This window comes from Crocodylus siamensis, chromosome 1, assembly GCF_052110815.1.
Source record: "Crocodylus siamensis isolate JL-2025a chromosome 1, ASM5211081v1, whole genome shotgun sequence".
In the NCBI taxonomy this organism is placed as follows: domain Eukaryota; kingdom Metazoa; phylum Chordata; order Crocodylia; family Crocodylidae; genus Crocodylus; species Crocodylus siamensis.
Window position 1 is genome coordinate 145,620,422 of NC_143395.1, and position 22,999 is coordinate 145,643,420.

Here is a 22,999-nt window from a genome sequence, read left to right on the forward strand (position 1 = left end):
ATGCTAATGGAAAAAAATATTAAGCAGGGTATTTCCAGACTGAACTGTCCTCTGCCCTTTTGCCACTACAGCTTCCAGTGTTCAGAACCCAAACACTCAAGGGACCAAAAAGATCAATAAAAGAATGGCCCTGAGATTTAAAAAAGCTTTGCATCCCTGCATATGGTCTCTTACATGCATTGTGGGTATGTCTACATGTGCATTTATGCCATCTTAAATTTACTGTGCAGTAAGCAGTAAGCAGGAATAGGCTGGCATCTACACGTCCATTAACGCTGTGTGGACTGACTTTATATTAACGTTAGTTCCAAGTCAGCCCACATACACAGTGTTACTGCACAGTAAGGTGTCTACGCATGCATTACTACACTGTAATTAATTGGACATAAATTTAATGCCTGCATGATACAGATAACAAATGTATGCTCAAGTTGGCATAAGTCACCATAACATATTTACTGTGCAGTATGGGCCTGCACATGGAGACATGCACCCATATGGTGCAGTAATTTTGGTTACTAAATGCGCACATGAAGATGCACCCTCTTAAAGTCCACAGATGAGTCAATGAGAAGAGGCTTGCAACTGCTGATAATTTCAATCCCTGGCCCTATTATTTTCTTGTATCTGTCATGAACACTGTCATTCACCACAGCAAGCAAGCAAGCAAGCAAACAAAACAGAACACTACAAAACACACTCTCCAGTCTTAGCACTTTTGTTACAACAAATTCACCCCTTATATGAATGCATTATATTGACAATGTTAATTCATTTATAATGGGGCTGAATTTAAACCTTAATCCTTCTCACCTCTAATTTTAGAAGTTCACCTTCATTAGTTGTAGCAAATATTAGAGTCTCGGTGCTCTGCACACACACAAACTGTGACCACATGAGACACTTGTTACACAGTAACTCGTTACTACTGTGCAGTAGTATCACCAGACACAAACAGATGCGACGTACTGCACAGTAGTAGTGAGCTACTGCACAGTAAGCATCACTAGGCAACTGTGCTGGGTTACTACTGAGCAATAATGCTAGTTATTGCGCAGTCATTTAGTACTTGGTTATGCAAGTACTAAATGACTGTGTGGTAACAATTGTGCAGTTGGTGGCTTGTGTAGATGCACCCACTGAGTGCTTTTTCTTTATAGGCATCTTTTTTCTGTCATGCATGGGTTAGTACCTATTGAAATATAACTGGAGCAAGAATAAATACAAACCAGATGAAAGTGCATGAACATTCCAAAACTTTTAGTTGGCCAAATCTGTTCCAGCATGATTCAAAGAATCCATGTTCTTGTGACAGTGATATAGCTGAAATATCTAATGCAGTTATTATCAATCAGGATACTGCAGCACCCTGGGAGCTGCCCTGAGCTCCTTCCAAGGTTGTGAGGTGTCACTCAATGTTAGCATTGTTAGGTATGCAAACCAAATTCCCAAGGTAAACCAAGAGAGATTTTCAGAAAGGAATACATTTCCATTTCCTAAGCCAGTCCATCCTGCATGTAGTCTTTCTGAGTCCTTGGCAGGAGAATAATTTCTTTTTTTTTCCTGTAGTCAAAAAATGAGTGAAAACAAAGAGCTGGCATTTTCTGAGGGAAATTGGGGTTTTTATGATGATTTGTTCCGCGACTAAAGGTTTGGGTGACTCATTGTATTCAAACTGATCTGTTCAACACTCCACATGATGAAGACAGTCTCAACCTGGCTCCTCCTATGATTTTTTCCAGCTTTATTTTTATTTAGTTCTGCTTCATTAAAGTGGCATCTTAGGCTCCAACACAGCATGAATGACAGTGTCCCAAAATGACTGTTGGAATGGGATTTTGGTGTTTTGTTATGTTGCATTGCAATGATATTTTGATACATTTCATCCTGACCTTATGATATTTTCATGAAAACTTACGTTGTCACATTGTGCATCAGTCATGTGCTGCAAGACAAAGCTAATGGGGACTGGGGCATGTTTTTGGTGTACTTTAACTGTTAGATGTCCAAATTGTAACACTTTAACAGAGATTGATTTTCAGAAATTTCCTCTTTAAGTTGCCTCAGCTCAGGAATCCCCATAATGAAGCATCAAAGTTTAAAATTGGTGTCCTGATGACCTGGACTCATTTGGGTCCCCAAAAGAACATTGCATCAGATCATTTCAACCAGCAAACAGGTGAAATCAAGATGAGTGCTCATGTGACAAGAGTCAAGCATATTCTTAAGTGCTTTCCTAGATCAGGACCTTAAGGACTGGTTAAATTCCAACTTTAGTAGTTAAATCTTCTATACTTTCACTTATTTCTTAGATTGAATTGAGTTCTTCATTTTCTTAACCTGGAAAATAATGTTGCCTTCTAGTATAACAGTAAGGCATGTTCCAACACTGCTGTACCTTACCCATTGCTTAAGTAATAAGAAAGGAATTGTGCATTGTTTTCTCCTGAGCATTTATTTAACCTAGCCCATATCTAACTTGTGTGTGCTTGAGTGGGAAGGTATATATACCAATTATTCCAGCCTCAAGAGACGTCTTTTCCAGAATCACAGAAGAAATATATAGAAGAGATGGGACTGAAATGAAATCCCCTAAGCCTCAGTCCTGTGTGTTAATAAAAAGAGCCCTTTTTCTGTGTTTGGCTTCCAGGCAATATTATACCCTAAATGATAATATTTGGCTAGTTGATTCAGTTTGCATCACTGAATTCTTTTCACTGAGTATGATTGTTAGGGGTGTGCAAAATGGGCCATATTCAATTCAGCCTGAGTCGGGGACAGTGATACAATTAATTGATTCAGATCAATGTCCCCAAATCGATTTGGCTGAATCTGAAGATTTGATGCTGATTTGGAGAATCAGCAATTCATCCATAGACACAGTTTGAAATGTTTTTTCTACATCCCTCGAAGAACCAGGCCTAGCTTGTGAATGCTGTGATATTGGGGCAGATGAATTGTTCTACAGGAGCATGGGGGGGGGTAAGGAGGAGGGCACATGCTCAGTAGCAAACCCGCAAGTGATCAGAAGTATTTCCAGTCCACTTCTGCTGCTGAGCACCCTGCCCCCCCTCCCCGTGCCCCCTGGCTCAATGATCAACCACAGGGGTACCCTGTGTGCCCCCCCCCAAGACCTAGGAGACATGAGTTGCTGAGCCAGGGAGGTGTGGGGGCCCCCCAGCATGCTCCCTGGCAGACCCAGAAGTGGACTGGAAGTGCTTCTGGTCCACTTCTGGGTCTGCTGCCAAGCACACTAGGGAGCCCCCCACACTTCTGTGGGATGCTCCATCTGCCCCAGCATCACAGCATTCATGAGCTGCCTGGTACCTAGAGGTATGCAGAAAAAATGTTTCAAGCTGTGTTTATATCTAAATCGCTGAATCTTTCCAAATCTCTCTGAATCAATTCGGAGAGTTCCAATTCAATTCGGAGAGATTAAAAGGTCTCCTGATTTGATTCGGATTCAGTGGTGTGGCCACCAGATCTCCTCTGAATCAAAACGGGAACCAAAGCTTTGTACAGCCCTAAGGATTTGTCTCTGAGGGAAGCTGCACCAGTTAATGCTGCTTGTCTTAGCCAAAAGAGAGATCTTTATCATGTTTCTACTCATAAAGGTCTTAGTGTCCCATACTTGCTGTGTCTATGCTATTTGTTTTATGCAATTTTTGAGGCCTGATTTTGTAAACCATGGCCAGTAAGTCTTTATTCACATGAGTTATTCTAGAGTTAGGACTAAGGGCAAGATCCTATTCCATTCTTAGGTGATGAAGGTTAGAAATAGCCATCACATAATGAAGTGGACCAGCTGTGCCAAGATTCATCTTGGCACACTTGATCTGCTTCATTGGGTGGAATGCACATTGCCCAATGTCCTGTTGTTTGCCCCATTGATCCCATCATTTGCAGAGGTGCATCCCAGGTGTTGCTTGGCCCCATCTCTGTAGGCAGGGAAATTCTGGCTTTTCCCACTTACAGAGATGTTGTCTTTCTGGAGACTCCTATGAAGTGAATTGGATGCTCCAGTGCAGTCACAAAGCTGGGACCACCAGCCAACTGATTCCTATTCCTGGGGCACAGCATTGGGCCCCTGAAGCCTGAAGAGTGCCTGCCCTGGGTGACTGGAGAGCACAGGCAACTCTGGGCTGACCACACTATCCCACTATAAAATTAACAGACATCTGCTGCAATAAGCAGCATAAATTGATACCACCTATCATGGCCACAATTTTTTGGAATTTTTGGCACAAGTAGGATGGACGCATATTTGCTTGGCTTTTGTGTCCCCATTATGGGGCACAAATGCAATGTCTCTTTCTACCCTAAGTGTACTTAATAGATTTGGAGTGTTGTTGTAGTTGTGATGATCTAGGAATGGTATGAGGGACAAGACTTTTCTATAACATCTTTTCTTGGACCAACTGTATATCTGGGAGAGCTACTGGACAAGCTTTTGGGCATCAAGTGCCCTTTTTCAGGTCACTTAGGTACTTAGGTACATAAGTGTGATCCTATTCCACGCTGCATGAGTTCCTGAAAAGCTGCTCCTACAAAAGATTGGTCCTCCTGATCTTTGCTACATTTTTTGTGACCTAATCTTAAGACTAACATGACTAGAGTTACAAATTAGATTCATTAATGGATTTGCCGGAACTCCAGCAGGGTGCAATTGGATCACCACTCAGGCTTTTAAGTCAGTTAAAGCTCTAATAGGTAAAATAGGATCTGGCCCTAAATGCAAACATATTGCATTTACCATACAGGGCCTGCCCTTTGAAAATAATATCCATAACTAGTCTTTTGAATCTGGGGTCATTTTAAAATAAAAGGAGAGTTCCAAACTGATTGTGCAAAAACAATATTTTCTCACTCAACAGATGTGTTCTCCATGTGTATTCAGTCAGATTTGGTCATTTAATCAAATGAACTAACAGCAAAATCCTGTTTCTTTCTACACATTGACAGAATTACTTGCCAAATTACAATCTGGCTACATCACTGTCACTGGGACATAATTTGAAGACAAGTGTTTTGCAAGTCTAATTTTGCCTGCAAAACATTCATTTATGGGTTGAGTAACATGGAAATAACCTAGTTTCATGAACGGTACAAGCTGACTTAGCTTGAATGTGCTAAGTTACAGAGAATATTTCTTTCTTGCAAATAAAACATGTTCGATTTACAGCAGGGATGTCAAGTTCACCCTGCCCCCCACCCCACAGGGATGCAGGGCTTTTCATGGGCCAAATCTAGTCATGGTTGTGACCACAGGCGTTAACAGCCTCCACCACTGACACACATCTCCAGTGGGGCTCTATGCCCTGGATTTTGGTGGCAGCCCCATCCCTGCTACCTTTGCCTCTCTAAAGACCTTGTTAGCCATACAACATGGCTTTGCAGGATGCATACAGCCCATAGATCATAGGTTTGACACCCCTGATTTACAGTCATTGAGAGACAGCATTAGAAAGTCCAGGATTTCCAAGTCACTTTAAAAGAATTACCCTTTACAGAACCTTTTCACAGTGATTTTCTGGTTTGTCTTAGGGGTCAACATTAAAATCCCAAATGTACCAAAAGAAAGAGATTCTGCATCTTTTAATGAAAGATAAAACAACAATATAAACATACACTAATTTACAGAGAAAAGATCAACTTTAATACATTTGGAGTAAAAGGTGTTCTTTTTTAAATATGGTATAAAAATAAATGCAAGAAACATTAACAGAGAATATAGACAACAGACAAAGACACAGGCTTTCTTTCTCAATGTGAATACATCAGGTGAAATGGAACCTTCTGTGCTAATTTATTGTGCAGCAAATGTGATATCATATGTATATTTATTAGTATATGTATGCATTTTTCTTACATTTCTTCCAGTTTTTGACTGATGGCATTTTTTTTAATAAACTGTGTCTAGCAGAAGCTTTTTTCACTGTACTTGAGCTTGCAGAAAATAAAAAGACACAGATCCAGCTTGATATGAAGGAGGAAGTGAGCAGACAATTTTCGAAATGGAGGCATCGAAAGTTAGAGAGTCCCTCGGAGTCTGTAATGCCTTAGTATACACAAAAGAAAACAAGTCAGGTCCTTGCTCATGCAACATCTTGTTCTACTGTCCTCTGATTCAGGCAATCAGTGAGCTACAAAGTATGTATAATGATTTGAGTCTGCTTCCATGCTACAAGGTGATCCTTTTAGTAGGACTGCACTAGACTGGTTAACCTCTTTGATGTGAGCGATTTCCCCTGAGGAAAAGATAAAAACAAAAAACAGAGGTATGATCACTGAGAACCTGTTCATCAGCCTACACCTAATTATTTACCAGTGATGTGGTAACATTTTAGCCACCAATTGGAGCTTTTTTCATATCTTAAGCCTAGGAAACCATTTTATTTAAACTTTGAATGCCTGTACAAAACTGAATCCCAAAGCACTAAACAACAGACTGTCTCACAGAATAATTCAGAAAATTATAAAACTATACAGTAGCACCCAGAAATGGTCCATCTGTGCTTAGCAACAAGCCAACACTGAGCTTTTGTTGTTGATCATACCCAGTGCTTAAAATAGTTTCAAAAAGACTAGTACAATACAGCCTGTCTCATGATGCAGAGATGAGTATACTGAACTGCAGTGACTCCACTCCAAGAACACTACACAATCCACTCTGAAGCGTGGGGAAGAAAATAAAAGGCAGCTGCACATTGGGCTCAAGAAGTAAAACAGTTCCTTCTGTGAGCTAAGCTTAACTTTTGCTGGAAATATTTCTACAGCTTACAGAAAACACCGTACAGGTACATTACATGTGTCTAGTCTGTAGACTATTTTGAGAGCCCATGGGGTCCATCTTCTTTCATAATTAAGATTTCCTGCTGTTGTAAAGATGCATGTTTGGACCTTAGCTCATCCTGTTAAATCAGGAGGAACGATTGTTCCTAGGGATTGGAACTAGGGTGCAGAACAGAAGAATACAGGGAACTAGCTATCCAATACCAAGATGTAATGGTCTTACCCAGGGGTGTCAAAGGTATGACCCGAAGAGCTGTTTCACTTAGCCAAAAGGGCTCGTAAGAGATGGCAATTCAAGGGCAGGGCAAGCAGGGGTGGGGTCTGCTGCCAATTTCTCAGGTATGGAGCCTGGCTGCAAATGCATCAGGCACAATGGGGCAAGCAGTAGCAACATTAACCCCTGTGTCATTGTCACAGCTCACCCTTCCACCACCACTGTCATTGCTAGGTCTGTATGCAGCCTACAAGGAACCCTGCAGGCTGGATCTGACCCAGGGATGTGGGTGAGTTTGACACCCCTGATCTAACCATTGGATCAAAGGGTATGATAATACTTATGAAAGAAATCAACACAGAAAATGGATATCAATAAGAGTATAAGTAGTGGGGGAATCACAAATGCAGAGAGATTCCACATTTTTAGGGGTAACTAAATGTTAAATAAATTTATTCCAGTTACACCAGCAAATAAATATATCTGTTATTTTTTTCCTGGTTTTATTATCATTTCAACTGAATTACACAAATAGAGCTGCTATTAACCACACAAAAAGACATAACCCCTGATAAGCATTTGCTAAAACACGATGCATTGGGGTATAACTTGGGTAGGATTTCATAAAATTGAAATTAAATTACTTTTACATTTCTGAGAACAAAGAAGAGAAGTTTGGTAGATCTGTATGCATTTTTCCCCATAATAAAATTTTCAAAGGATCACAGGATCTGCCATATTGGATTAGATCACTCTTCCATCAAGTTCAGTATTCTGCTTCTGACAGTAATGTTACTTAATAGTTCAAAAGAAGACAATCCTGCACTCAACTACTCTGTCTCCTTTTGTCTCTTTGGGCAACCCTTTCACTGAGTCACCTACAGTCTATTTTAGTGTGTCTGGGCTGTATGTACAACAGCTGTTTCATGCAACACTTTTCATGCACAGAGCCACTTGATTTGTTCCAATCAGTTACTACATAAGCTACTAAATAAGAAAACACATTTAAGAAACCTTTGACTCCTTTCTGCCAAGAAACTCTTTCTTAAAAAGCCATCTCAAATTTGAGTGACAGTTTGGTCATAAAAGCACATGAAACCTGTCTCTTTTTCTGGCAGACGCTACAGTTCATCATAGGACCAGATTCTCAATTTCTCTGTTCAACTTCCCCCTCCTCAGTTTAAAAATAAATGAGGAGTTTAGGCCCAAACTCAGCAACATGCTTAACTTCAATGGGATTGGGGGCTTCTCTAGACTACTGTCACAGGGAAATAACCTCACCCACTCCCTCTTACTCCTCATGTGCCAAAATCCTCGAAATGAGACCACAGATCCAGGTTAGAGATACCCAAAGCATACACTGCCATGCTGGTGTTGAGAGGTATGTCTACAAGTACAATTAATGTGCCTGAGCTTCCAGGTGTGCATCTATATGTGCCCCCGGGTTGGGAGCAAATTGAGCCTGACAGGAGCAGCCTAGTCCAGGGCTGCTCCTGTCCTGCTCTGCCCCACTGCAGCAGTCAAGGGGAGCTCCAAGTTGCAGCTGCAGCTGACCAGGTTCCAGCCCTAGGCTGGCAAGAGGCATGGGGGCAGCCCTGGGCTGGCAGGGGGCATGGTGGGGCCAGGCTTGGGCCCCAGAGGGTGGGGCATGATCTGTCCCTGGCTCTAGGGACAGCTCTGAGTGGCACAGATCTCAAGGCTCTGTTCCAAATTTCCCACAGAGCTGGGGACAGCTCACCCCCCTGCCCCTCCCCTGGAGCTTGGGGCCAAGTCCTGAGCTCTGCACCACTCACAGCTGCCCCTCCTGGGGACAGCTCCTCTCCTGCCCCTAAGATGAGAAGCAGTTGTGGCCCATGCTACCTGGGCTGGCCGGAGCAATTTGCTTCTGGGTCAGCTTTTACATGTGCATTCAGGTGTGTTAACATAAAGCGGCATTGCCTAATACTGGGAAACGGTGCTTTACGTTAATCTACTGCACAGTAATTGCCACACATGTGTAGACAGTGATGCTTTACCATGCAGTAGATTAATTTTATGTGCGGTAGTTCTCACATACAGATGTGCCCGAGTATACCTCTTGGCATACCATCAGAGCCAATCTAAACCAGTCATACTGCCTCATTTTCAGAGTTTGGCGAGTGCAGAGCAGGAGTTAGTAATGAGATATGCCTCAGCATGGCATAGCTGGCCTCGGCATTGAGGATGTGTAGCTATGGCCTTACAAGTAAGCACACAGTTAACTTATTTGCATGACTGAGTCTTGAAAATTAAGTGGTTTCAAAGAAGTGCCAGGTCAGTGGTTACCCACTGGCTGAAAGGAGTCAGTAACAACATCTTGGGACTGTTCGCTTATTTATGTACTGTGTTTCATGCTGTGTAGGTCAACCATGGTGTATAGGTTGACCCCAGTTTTCTGATGCAAAAATTTAGGATTTTCATAGGCTCAGTATATAAGTCAAGGCTGAGCTTGGTGCTCAGTTGGCATGGCCCTATCCCCTGCAAGTGGCACTACTTGTGTGATACCAGCTGAGTACTAAGCCTGGCCCTGTCTGCTGTTAGCTTCAGTGCTGATCACTGAGCCCAGCCCCACCCCCTGCGATCAGCAACAGGCTTGGGGCGGGGCTCAGCAATCAGCTGGTATGGCCCCATCCTCTCTGAGCAGCACTGAGCTCAGCGCTTGGCTGACACAATTCAGGCAGCACCACTTGCAGCGAATGGGACCATGACAGCTGAGAGCTGAGCCTGGCCCCATCCCCTGTGAACAGCACTGGGCATAGTGCTTAATTGGTGTAGCCCCATCCCCTGAGAGCAGCACTGCCTGGGCTGCACTAGCTGAGCACTGAGTCCAGCACCACTTGCAGGGGATGGTGATATGGTGTATAAGTTGAGGTTGAATTTTAAGAGTTAAAAATTGGGCTTCAAACTTTGACTTATACACCATGAAATATAGTATATTCATAATCCTCTCTGGTGTGCATCTGTCCTTTATCATGTCTCTGACTTCATCAGTCTGTGTCCTTGTCTATTTAAGTCCCTCAACTCTAGGCCTAGGCAATTACCCTGGGCATAATTTCAACTGATTTTGTACTCTGATGTAAATTATACCAGGACCTAGAGCAGGTAGATGAACTGCTATTGCAGGGCAGCTGTTTACAGCAGGTGTTGTTACAGACATTTACCATGAGGTGGTAGTGGAGAAACAGGTAACAGTCTGCTTGAATTGACCAAACGGTTACCCTGAGATGCAGGCAGACAAATGACACCTGAACTGATGCAACTTAGGAAAAAGGCACATTTAACACTCTGACAACTTCAAATGCAGTTTTAAGCCTGAAATGGACAGATGTAGAAGGCTGCTAAAATGGTTTAAAGCTGTCTGGATTGGTCCAAAACTGTATGTGGCAAATCAAGTATTCTTTTGAACCACCTCACTGTGAACCAAGTCAATGTTACATGCGGACACCAAGCATTGTGACCCAGGTCTGATTGGTCCTCCAGGACACCACACTTCATTGCTCCTCACCCCCCATGCTGCTGCTTTTGGCTGTTCTGATACTCAGTTATCCCCTAATCCCCCTTTTTTCCCTTCTTTCATTGGCACTGTTTTATCGATTAGCTTCCTTGCACTGCTTGGTCAATACAAGCTATTTGCTAACAACCAGCTATGTCTTCACTCCCCAGTTAACTAAAGCCCCTCATCATGCCCACTTCCCTGCCCACCCTGCCCAAACATTCCTATAGCGGGCACCCTGAGGCAAACACAAGCCAGAGTGTGGTCAAGTGCAACCTACTGCTACCAAACTTAATGAGCTCATATTTAGGAAAGAAGAGAAAGGAAAAAAGTGAAAAAGGCCCTAGCCACAAATCATCCACTCTCTGCGACTATCAAACCATGAATGCAAGCATTCTCTGTGTGAGGCGTGCTAGGCTGGGTGTTCACTTCCAACTCCTGGTGTCAGACATGCTGCACTTCAATTCCTAAAAGGTGACTGTTCTACCTAGAATGTTAGGGCATCGTGGGTGCTCCTATGTGTGCGTTAGATCCTAGAGGAGTTTATTCATGAGATGAGTAAACTACTCAAGAGCAAATGCTCCTGGGCAAGCATCTACACATGTAAGAAAGTGGGAGCAGATTTGCTGCTAATAGCAGCAAACTACACTGGCTTCCTGGGGCCCTGCAATGGGCCCCTGCTGCCACCAGATGCTAGCCCAGGGGCTGGGAGGGAGCATGGGGACAGGAAACAGCTGTCCTCTGGCCAGGGCTGGGACATTGCTCCCTGCTCTTGGGGGCCCGCCTGCTGCTAGGGCAGGGACAATGTCCTCCTGCTCTGGCAGCAGAGAGCCCCCAGCCCCAGCTCCCTGATGGGCATTTAAGCATTAGAAAGAGCTACAAGGTAGAGGCAGGTCCCAGCCCCCTGCTCTGAACCACTGGTGGAGCAACTAGCAGTAAGCCCACAGCTGGGCAGGGATTCCCCATCTAGCTGGGGGCTCACTGCTACCTACCCCACTGACAGATCAGGGTGGGGGCCTGGGACCTGTCCTAACCCTGCAACTCTTTCCAAGTTCTGTGCCTCAGTTGCCTGATTGGGGCATGGGGCTGGGACCTACCTCCAACTGAGACAGTCCCCAGCCCTCGATCTGCCATCACGGGGTGGGGGGGCTGGAGAACCTGTTTCCTTCTCAGCTCTGTGATCATGGAGCTGGATGGGGAACAGGCTGGAGACCTTATTCCTCACCCAGCTCCTGATCATGGACCTGAGTGGGGAAGAGGCTCCCCAGCCCCTGCCAGCAGGGATCTCCAAGTGCTGGCTCCATGGTTATGGGTCAGCAGGCTGAGAGATCCTTATCTCCCAATGCCAGCTCTGTGGTAGTAGGGCTGGTGCTGAGAGAATCTCTGCTCCCCAATTGTGATGGCAAAGTTTGGAGCTCTCTGCTACCAAGGTCCCAGCTCTGGTGGTGGAGTCTGCCAAGGCAGCAGGCAGCTCCCAAAGGCAGGGAGCAATCTAGCACACCCCAGTGGCCAGCCTACTGGGAGCAGATTTGCTCCTGGTCAGGTGTCTACACAAGCTCAATTAGTATACATTTAGTAATTAGTAGTTAGTAACTTGCATTTGCAAGTAGAAAATTTATTAGCGATTAACAAGGTTTACTGTGCAGTAAGAATGCACACATGTAGACGCACATGCTTATTGAGCAGTAAACTACACTACTTCACAGTAAAGAATCTCATGTAGATGCACCCCCTATGTTGTGGACATCTCTGATCTGTGAAAAATGTGAACTGGTTCCTAATCAGTGACATTTAGAAATGGTTCAATTGTTATGTGTTTCCCCACACCTTTACATGGGTGTATTTTTACTACAATTTTGTTGTTGTTATTATTTTAATCTGTATTTGAGGCATTTATACCAGTGTAGGTGTCAGTATCTGTTCCTGGAAAATGCTGGAGCAATTACTGATTATATCAATGTAAGCATGTTATCTGTCCATTCCTTGTAATTGATAAGCCATTCAAAGTATGATGCCATAATGTTCCCTTGTTCATATTTTTTTCCTATCTAAAAAAAGAAAGTCTCAACAGCTGAGTGACAAATGAAGTAATGACTTAAGGTAAGATTTTGAAGGTGTCTATGAGAAGTAAGCACCTTATGGGATCTCAGACTTACAGCAAAATATTGAAGGAAGAGCTTCACTTTGACTTTATGAAATTATTCTCAAGCTTATACTTAAACACATTTAAGTATGTGGATTGGTGGCCATAGGCTTTACTGTTTTCTGACTCTATACAAGGGTGCTTTATACCCCAAAATTCACCACAAAACCCCCTTGCCCATCATATACATTACATATAAAGTTGAAGGCTATGGGAGACTAAAATGCCCTGCCCTGAAGAATCTGTGAAGTTTCTGTAGGATACTATAGAACCTGCAGTTTTTCATTCAGACGGTCTGCAGTTTTATATGACAGCCCAAATCCATCATCAAGAGATTAGATCTTGACCCTGATTCACAGATTCATAGGAAGTTAAGGTTGTCAGGGACCTCAGGAGTTCAATCCCATGTTCAAAGCAGGACCATCAGCAACTATATCATCCCAGCTAAAGCTTTGTCTAGCCAGGTGTAAAAAACTCCGAGGATGGTTGGCTTGTAACTATTGTATTCATATTGTTGCTGACTTGTTTGCAAATGACATGCGTAAACAAAGAAGTGTATCAGTAAGTTCCAATATGGGATTTAATTGCCACTTTACAGTTTCACAGAATTGAAACCTCTCAGAAAACTTGCCTGGTGTTGTATTTGCTAGGAAAAACTAGGAAAGAATAATCATAGAATCATAGAGAAGTAGGGTTGGAAGCATCATCTTGTACAACCCCCTGCTTGAGGCACAATCATCCCTGTCCAAAAAACCCTATACAATTTTGTGCTGTACAGCTCAGATCAATTCTAAATGTTCTTCTACTTTAAAAACAGACTCTTTAAATAACGTATGGCAGGGGCTTTAAATCAGGAGTGGGCAATTATTTTGGCTGGAGCACCGCTTAATGAGTTTTGGTGAACTGTTAATGGCCACAAATGTAGTTCCACCCCTTGACAGGTGCCCTGCCCCCTGGTTGCCATCTTGGAACAAGAAGTCCTGCCCTCTAACCCCTGACTTTTGCCATCATAAGTCCCTCCCCTCACCCCTGTAAGTACTCCATTTGGGAAGGGGGTTTGCCATCTTGGAACCGGAAAAAAACAAATTATATACTAAAAATCAAAAATCCATAATAATATAATAATTTTATTTGTTTTTAAATTGTCCTAATTTGTGTGTGTTTGCATCGTGTACATAGAGGTAATTGCATAATAGCTCAAAATGAAGACTTACTCATATATATTGTGGGGGGTGTGGAGGGGTCTAAAAGGGAATGGATGGGTGGGTATGCGGCCTGTGGGGGGGTTATGGGTGTGTGTGTGTGGATGTGTGTGTATATGAGGGGTGTAAGTATTTGTGAATATGGGTGAGTGGGTATGGGGGTTTCTGGGGGGTGTTTGTAGGGATGTGTGGGGGGGTGTATTAGGTTTATAGGTTGTGTGTGGCTGGGTGTGTGTGTGTGGGGTGTATGTGTGAGGGATGTGGGGGTGTGGGGTGTGCAGGGAGGGGTGTGTGTGGGGGTGTGCATATGGAGAGGGTTGTGGGGTTTTGGGGGGTGTGGGGGAGGATGTGGTTGGGTGTGGTGTTTGTGGGGTATGTGATTGTGTATGGGAGAGGGTGTAGTTGTGGGATTTGTGGGCGAGGATTTGTGGGTAGGGTGGGGTATGCCAGGGAGCCTCCCATACACACCCCCCCTGAGCCAGTCAGAACCCGCCACCACCCACAACAGCCCAGAGCCCACACACCCTGTGGTACCATCCCATCACTGCAGGGCAGTGCACAGTCCCAGCATGCCCTGCACCTGCTCCAGAATTACCCACACCAGAACAGATCAGCAGGATCATGCATTACAGACCTGACCCAGCACACCGTATGCCTGCTCTGGACTTGCCTACTCATGTGAAATAGCAGCAACAGAAGTGCTGGATGGACAGAAACTGTCGCTCAGTATGGGGGAAAAGTGGCCACACCCCTTGCTGCTGCCTGGCACTCCCTGCCACAGCCACCCAAAGCCTATGCCCGGGCTGCCTTGCTGCTCCTCTCTGCTGCCATCACTATCACCTCTGGGCTGCCCTGTGGGGCAGTGGTAGTAGCATAGAGTAATCAGAGGGCAGCCTCATCTGGTACCTGAAGACCTGGGGCCAGTGGTGATGATAGACGGAAGAAGCTGCTGCCACCTGGTTTGCCTAGAAAGGCAGTCCAGTTGTGGAGACGTCCAACCCTGTTCTGTGCCATCCTGTGGCAGCACGCAGTACAGCCGGACAGTGCCTGGGCTAGGCAGGACTGAGGGAGCCACCACAGGCCAGACAAAGCCCCTCTGTGCTTTGTATTTTGCCCACCCCAACTTTAAATAGATCATGTTGCCCAGGGCTAACAGGAGAAAAAGGAAGAAAAAACTGGTTTAGTCACCAAAGTCAGCGGTTATGTCACTGAATATTCACAAGCAACCTAGCTGTTGAATAAATAGGTGCTTTTGTAGTCAATTTGAAGATTTCATAATTTAGAGGTCTGTTTAAAGGAAAAGGACCTTTTAAGTGAAAATTAGTTAAATTTAAATGATGTTATAAAAGACAGATGTACTGACTTTAGAAAGCTAACCTGAATGAAGAGCAGGAATATTAGCAGAATGAGCAGCATGATTCTGAATGAACATGAATATCTGATCAACAGATCAAGCTACAAATATGTTTTTTATCTAACCTAGCTATTTTTCATAATAGAATTGTACTTTAAAGTACATAGGATTAGGGAGAAAATTTCAGGGCTAACTAAGCCAAAAAAAATAATAAAAAAAGAGAGATGAAAAAAATAAAATCCAATTATACTCCACATTGGAATTTACTGATACACTACTTTGTTTACAAAGTCCCCACTATAGTCTCAAATCAGCTGCAAACAAGTCAGCAGCAATTTCAATAAAAGATGTTGTTTTTACAAGCTAAAATTTAAATGACATAAGGGCTAATATTAAAACACACAGAAGGGGCATGGTTGAGGGAAACAGGGAGAGGTGGATTTAATCTTAAAGATGTTAATTCTCATTCATTTTTACTCAAGCAAGCTCAATAGCTCTGTATTAGATTCTTTTATTATTAGTGCAGATGCTACCCACCTGCATCAATAACTCTAGAGCTCCTGGAAATAAAAACCCCAAGCATCAAACTGTGTAACAGATGCACAATGTGCACACTGGTGTGAATATAATGAGACCAAAGAACCTGCGTCAAAGCCTTTGCTTTCACAGTTATTCATTGGCTCATGTGCTGCACACCTGTGACATAGCAGAAATAGAGGTTGGTTTCTGCCTGAGACACTCCCTAGTGAAAACTCAAGCTTTCTACAAATAAAGACTACAAATATTGCACCAATTGACAGAAGCACATCTGGAGAGACAAAGAAGTCAGGGGAGAAAGAGGAAAACAGGAATCCCTCATGGGCTTCTAGCCAGCTGCTATTCCCTTTAACACTTCAAACCAGTTTGCCACCAGGCAGCAATTAAAACAGCCAAAATCCTATTCTAGCAACAGAGGGCAATAGCTTCCCTGTGTTTCTGCTTTGAAAAGCAGAGGAATACAGAATTTATGGGGCACAGGCCAGAGTTCTGATCACAAAAGTCGTGCCAAGGGGCCTGATAAAGATTGCAGAAGAGGTAGGATTCAGGGGAGGGTCAGGATTCTTCTTCCTTTATGCAGTGAGTGACTTTCTAATGTCTGTAAAGAAGGAAAAATATAAGCTTATGGCCACAAATGTGGCTGCACTACACCACTCACTATGGAAGTACTAAAGGAGGAGGAACTTTCGACTTATTGCTATTGTGCAATGAAGCACTGAGCTTAGACATACCTTGTTGGCTCTGTATGCAGTAGCTCCCCAACTGGAAGCAGCATTAAGGCCATGTTGTGTATAGGCTAATGAATTCTGCTTCTTCAGGCTTTCCTGCTTCCACTTTAAGAGCTAAACTTCCACTGAACAGAACTAGCATGGCATGTCTCACCCCTGTCTTGCCCCATAAATATCTACCCTTTAAGTGACTGTCTCTTCTATATTGGCTGTCTCCTCTCAGTTCTCTCAAGCTGGCCAGCATCATCTACTTCCTCCTAGCTTTTTTTACTCCTTGGCATGTTGCTCTTCTTCGGTTCAGCCTCAGGCTTTTCTCCAGGTAGGAAAATGAGAGAGAAAGCCTGACTTTTCAGCCAAAATTTGGGATAGAAAACAAAGACAAGGTTTCCCAATACATCTAAATGACTTAAAACTCTAAAGGCTTATGTATACTGCACAAGGCACCTTAGCCTGGGTAGTGGAAGCAGTCTGGCTATATTAACATAGAAGATCACTTGGGCTAAATAATCCTGCTGGGCATGTCTATATGTGTAATTATGGTGCCTGAATAAACTGCAGACCTTATTGCTTTGAAGTTAATTGCTCCAAGTCACACCATTCGAATGCGAGTCCAGGAGAAATTACCACTGGAGCAATAAGCTCTCCAGCTTATTTAGGCACAGCATGTGGGCCCAGGTGGAATAACCCCAGCTAGCAGCCCTCGCCCCACTCCTGAGGTCAGCCCGCCAGCCCAGGGCTGTTTCCCTCAGCTCAATGTGCTTTGGAGGGGCTGGCTAGGGTACAAGGGAGCTTCAACATGGGGCTAGCTATCAGTCAGCCCATGCACTGAAGTACCCTCATGCACTAGCCAGCTGGGCAGCATGTATAAGAACTAACCTGCTGTGGAGTAAATTAGTTTACTCCAGCCTAACGGGGGCACATGTGTAGATGCTGAGACATTTATTGCACAACTAATTAGTCAACTGCACAATAAATATCTCATGTAGACACACCCACTGAGAAGCTGCCTACAGTACTACAATAGCATTGATCATTTGGAGCTGGCTGGATTATCTTGGCACAGCACTACATTCTGCAGGGTAGACATACCTTAACTTCTATTAAAGTCAGTGGAACTTAAACAAGACAGAGAAATTGGGTCTAGAGGAAAATACTTTTAAGGCAGGTACAACACTGCTTGAAAACCATACTCTAAAAATAGTTTAAGGTCTTACTTTCTAGCTGGATGAATGTATCAAGTCAGGTATCAGAGGGGGTCTGCCCTTGATCTGATATTATTCAGTATTCTCATTTATGACTTTGATGATCAAATAGAGACAGCTTATTAAAACTGCAGTGGTTTCAGGGTAGAAGGGGCTATTACGAGCACTTTGGAGGACAGGATCAAATTCAAAATGATTGTGAAAGATTGGAGAAATGGGATGCAATCCAGTAAGTACAAGAGCAAAGTACTACACTTTGGGTGTTTCTACATGTCACCATATGGTGATGTTGCTACAGCACTATGCTTTAGTCCTTTTTCTTTCTGAGCACATCTTGCAGTTAAATTTCACCACTATGTTGCCGTAGTGGCATGCTACACCTGGGGAGCGTGCCACTAGGGCAACCTAGCTGGCAATCATGTGTAGACATGCCCTTTGTTAAGAATCATCACCTGCATAAATACAAGAACAGTTGTCTAGTCAGCAGTTCTGCCAAAAAGGATCATGGGGTTATAATGGATCACAACCTGAACATGAGGAAACCATGTCATAATGTTGGAAAAAGAAAGCAAGCATCATACTGGGAAGAATGAAAAGAAGCAGAAAAAATAATATATGATATAATCCTTCAGTTCTGAATAGCATCAATAAGGTTTAGTTTTAGGCATCACACTTAATGAAAGATTTTAAAATTTTTATTTATTAAACTGATATGTTGAACAAAGATAAAAGCATAAAAGAGAATGTAAAAGATTATTAGAGGCTAGGAATCATCACCTATAAGGAAAGGCTGAAAGAACCGGGCTTGTTTACTATAGACAAAAGACAAACTGAGGGGAAATTTAACCAATTATCCAATCTGTTACAGGTTATCATCTGTTTTTCATGTGTAGGATTAGAAGCAATGGGTTTAAATTGCAAAAAGGGAGATTTAGGCTTGACATTTGGAAAAACTTTTTAACTGCAAGACTAGCTGAACACTGGAGTAGGTGGTCTTGAATGGCTGTGGAATATCCATCACTGGAGAACTTGAGGAACAGATTAGCCAGACATCATTTTACAAGATTCGATGTGTCAATTATATAAGGGGTGAGATTAACACAGGAATAGGTTAGGTGAAAGTGCTCCTGACTTAGAAGAGCAGATGGAAGAGTTGACCTCCTGAGGTCCTTCCCAACCCTACTTTCTAAGATTCCAGTAAACTATGATTTGAGTTCCAAAGCTATTTAGACATTTTTGAAGATTTTACCCAAGTTCGGGCCTCAGATTAGTCAAAAGGGTATTGTTTTGTTATTGGGTTTTATTTTCTTTCTTTTGAACTGGAAATCTCACTCAAATAGGAAATAGGAATAGTCAAATGTTAATAAAGCCTGAAACAGTATGGATGGAGTGAATGGTTACAGAAGGTAACACATTTTCTACATGAGAGGGACAAATCCTGAAATTCTGACCAAGCAAAACTTAGGCAGAAGTTTTCCTTGAGTAAAATACTGTTCTTTATTTTGACTAATTATTGATAGAGTTTGGCAAGAAACAGGCTTTATGATTTTGGGAAAAAAAAATCCCACACTGAATTGTGACAAAATGGTGAAATCTCAAAAATGCTCACAGGATAAATGTCCAAAATTATTTCAAGTCAATGAAAATGCTTCATTTTGGTAATTCTGAAATGTTGCACTTTCAACCATTTTTACTCTACTATAATTTAAAGTATAAACCAAAATGGAAAACTGTATTTTTTATGCCAAACATTTTTTAAATTCAATAATTTTAAAACCATTTTAAATCAAGACACTCATCAAAATTAACATTTTCCTGAAAAAAATTGTTTTCAACATATCAATTTTTATAATAAAGCAAAGAATTTCATCAGCAAATTCCTAGCAAGTTCTGTTTGCTCTGTTTGACAAATTAGGACTGTAGAAAGTTCACCATCTACTGGCAGAAGTCAATGTAAATGTGTATTAGTTTTCATCTGTATGCCTTAATATGCCATGCCATGCTAAATGATATTGTCCTAAGCCATTCCGAAAATATTCTGCGTTTAATGGTCCTGACAATTTTTCGTCTCATACATGAATTGCCGTGTTGTTTGCTCATTATACTACAAAGGAAAATATAAGGGAACTCCAGTAAATATGTCTTTACAAATAGGCAGGGTAAAATCTTAGGGCTTTTGTAATGGGATATATACAGTATAAATTTTCTCAATTCCAGGTCACATATTTAAATCTAGACCAAAACATAAGTTACTATCATCTGATGGCTGCTTAGCGCACTAAATGAACTGAGTTCTACCTATATTATACTAGATGTATGTCTACGTAGCAAAACAAAACAACCACAAAATCAGAGTGATGCTTTGCTTTCTCTACTGTGAGGCAAAATGCATTGTGTCTAAAGAGCTACCCTATTCACCTAGAGGAGATTCCTTCAGGAACACTACTGAAAACAGCAGTGGGGGAAGTTTGCATTACTGACTTCTGCCATTACATGGAAAACTTCAGTATTCAAATTGCCTGTCCATTCATAAACCCTAACTGCAAGGGTTTTTTAACTTCAAAGTTAAAAAGATCTCCCTTCAAGGATTTATTTTCTATCCATCCGGTACTAAAGTTTCTTACTATTGGTTTCTTTACTTAGCAACAAATAAATATATTTATCTCTATACTTAAGCTGTTTTTTTTTTTTCCCCTCAGAGTTTTTTGAATTTCCTGAAATTTCATCAAATGTATTTTGTAACATAAACTCACCCAAAATACTTTCCATAATGTTTCATCATTTTTTTAAAAACTTAAATCGGGTGGGTTCCATTAATTTCACAAAATCAGGAACTAATCTTTGAAAAGTTCTCTTAAGAAATCTTTTTTCAGCTATCTCTACTTATGGCATTTGAGAGAAGACTGCTTTTCACAAACCCAAGGAAGTTCTGCAAATAGGGCAGCATACAAAGAATGAATATACACAACTATGGCCAATTTTGACAATGGGTGTCTTCTACACTGCAAGCAAACATGCAGCCAGAGAAGCCCACAGAGAGCACATGTATCATTCACACGCATACAGGATGTGAGAAACCTGTCTCTACAATGGGGAAGACTGCCATGTTATATCTGGTTAGTGAACAGATGAAATAGCATTGATCTAACCCCAGTATCTTTTGTAACCATTTTGTCACCTTCTCACTTCTGTAAGTCTCTCTCTCTCCACTTCATCTATTGGAGCATTTGATCTAGTGGTAGCCAACCTCTTTTTGTCCCTCTTTCTGAACTACAAATTTCCAGATTTGCTGTTACTTATTGTGCCATTGAGTTATGTGGTATTTAGTTCATACTTTCCCTACCTACTCCACATTAGGGTTATTTGGCCCCCAAAATAGCTGCACCTCTCTGCCCCTTATGCTCTGGGGAAGGAATACGACAGTTATTTCACTGTTTTTGGCAGGGCAGCTCACATCTTGGGCGCTCCAGGGCAACTCACATCAGTTAGCTCCTTTGGCCATCTCCCTGACTCCTATCCTCCCTTTTGGCCTGAGGAGCAGGTAGCAGATAAACAGACCTTGCTTTTCCCAAAGCAGTCAATTCACAATCTAAGCAATGCCAAGCAGGGATGTATTAGGATGTTACTTATTCCTTTCATGGCTGAGTTAGATTTGTGACAAGTTGGTGTGTATTTACTATTCCAAATCAAGGTTTGTATCTAATCTTTTCATTTTAGTTACATTGCTTTGTATTTCTGTATAACTATTTGTGATTTGTGAGCACATCAAGGCAAAATAAGAAGATTAAGCTTTGTCTTCATTGGTATTTCTATTCATTGGCAAAATATAGCATGATCAATAAAAAGTGTTCTATTTATAATGGAATTTTTTCAATATATTGTCACTCTCTATACAGTGTATGAAAGCTTATACGGTTATGACATTATTGATGCTATCTTGTTAGACAGTGTCAAAAGGGTTAGTAATGTTGCAGCTAGGGATTTTACACAGCAATATAAATGCTCTGATGGTTATAGTGGTTATCAGTATTTGATGGTATGCTGAGCATTTAGTATTTCCACAAAATGACTGAAAGTTTTCTTCAGAGACTGTATCTCATGAAAAAAAATTAAAGCTAAGTTTATTTTTGTGTCATTCCTTGATTTAATTTTGTCATTAGGCTAGAAAAGATGCATCATTTTACTACAGTTCTTTTTCTGTATCATATGATGGGAAAAGGTATGCAATAATGCTCCAAAATTTGGCTTAGAAATGCTTTTGCGAGTAAATGTATCCCAGAAATTTGTAGAGAGATTCAGGAGGCTGTTACAGTTTCCAGGATTCCAGAGTTTTATTTCTGAAGTAACAGTATCATGCATTGGGTTCCTGGATTCAGCGCCCATGGACAAAACAGCAACGCATAGTCACACAAAGATAATTATTTGTAAACCAAATAGGATTGTTCAATTCCACCATAGAACAAAAAAATAAAATAAAAATAAATCAGTTGGGATCAAATTTGAACTTAAAACTTTTCATGTTTTTTTTTTTAAAAAAAAATAAAACAAAACAAGAAAACTTTCATGCAACAAAAGTGTCTTTTGGTCACTTGTAGGAAAAGCTAAGGAAATCAGAGGCTAATAAAGCTGCTTGCAGACATTAAGAGAAACCTACAAAAAAAACCCTGAAAACTGATGCTTTACTTTAAACTGGGTGCATTCCTGTGCCAAGGCCTGCATGTTGCCCAGAAGAGGCAGTGCCTTAGTTGGACTCAGCTCGCCTGACATCTGTATAGATCAGGTGTTTTAGTGGGCCTTTATTGGTGCTTTTATCTAATAGCCTATTGAATCAGCCATAGCTAAAAGCACCAAAAAGCCCCACTGAAGTGCTTGATCTATACAGACACTGTAGAGTGGGATCGAAGTAATGCACTGCTTTTTCCAGTAAAGCACTTTTTTGGAGGGGAGGGTTAAATGTCTGCAAACAGCCATAATTCACAAAACTTCTGGAGCAAAGGGAATCTCCTGACTTATAGCCAGTATCTTGTAGGTGAAAAGACACCTCCAGTACGTGAACAGCCCAAAGGTTCAAAATTATTCTTCCTCATCTCTCAGTTGAGTGCCCTATTCAGTAGGCTATATGATATTTGGAGGCAGGTTTCCATCTCTGCCCATGGGTGCTACTGAATTTCTAATAAACTAATTAGCTAGTTCTCCAGAATGTGCAGAAGAGCAAAAGAGTGAGGATGCCTTCTGCTTAGGGAACTCTGTTAAAAGAGTTATAATTCCCTCAGACCAAAATAACAATAATCACACCTTGTTCTCCCAAGTTCAAAT

The 22,999-nt window shown here is 41.9% G+C and overlaps 1 protein-coding gene across 3 annotated transcripts in view; it reads right to left on the reverse strand.

Moving 5' to 3' along the window:
- Positions 1-5,929: 5,929 nt before the first annotated feature.
- RGS7 (regulator of G protein signaling 7) overlaps positions 5,930-22,999 on the reverse strand; it is a 500,495-nt gene continuing 483,425 nt past the window's right edge. For all 3 annotated transcript variants that reach the window (XM_090031504.1, XM_090031503.1, XM_090031505.1), the window contains one exon: positions 5,930-6,248. In XM_090031504.1, coding sequence (XP_089887630.1) covers positions 6,198-6,248 — 51 coding nt within the window. In that variant the 3' untranslated portion in view covers positions 5,930-6,197. The remainder of the gene's footprint in view (positions 6,249-22,999) is intronic.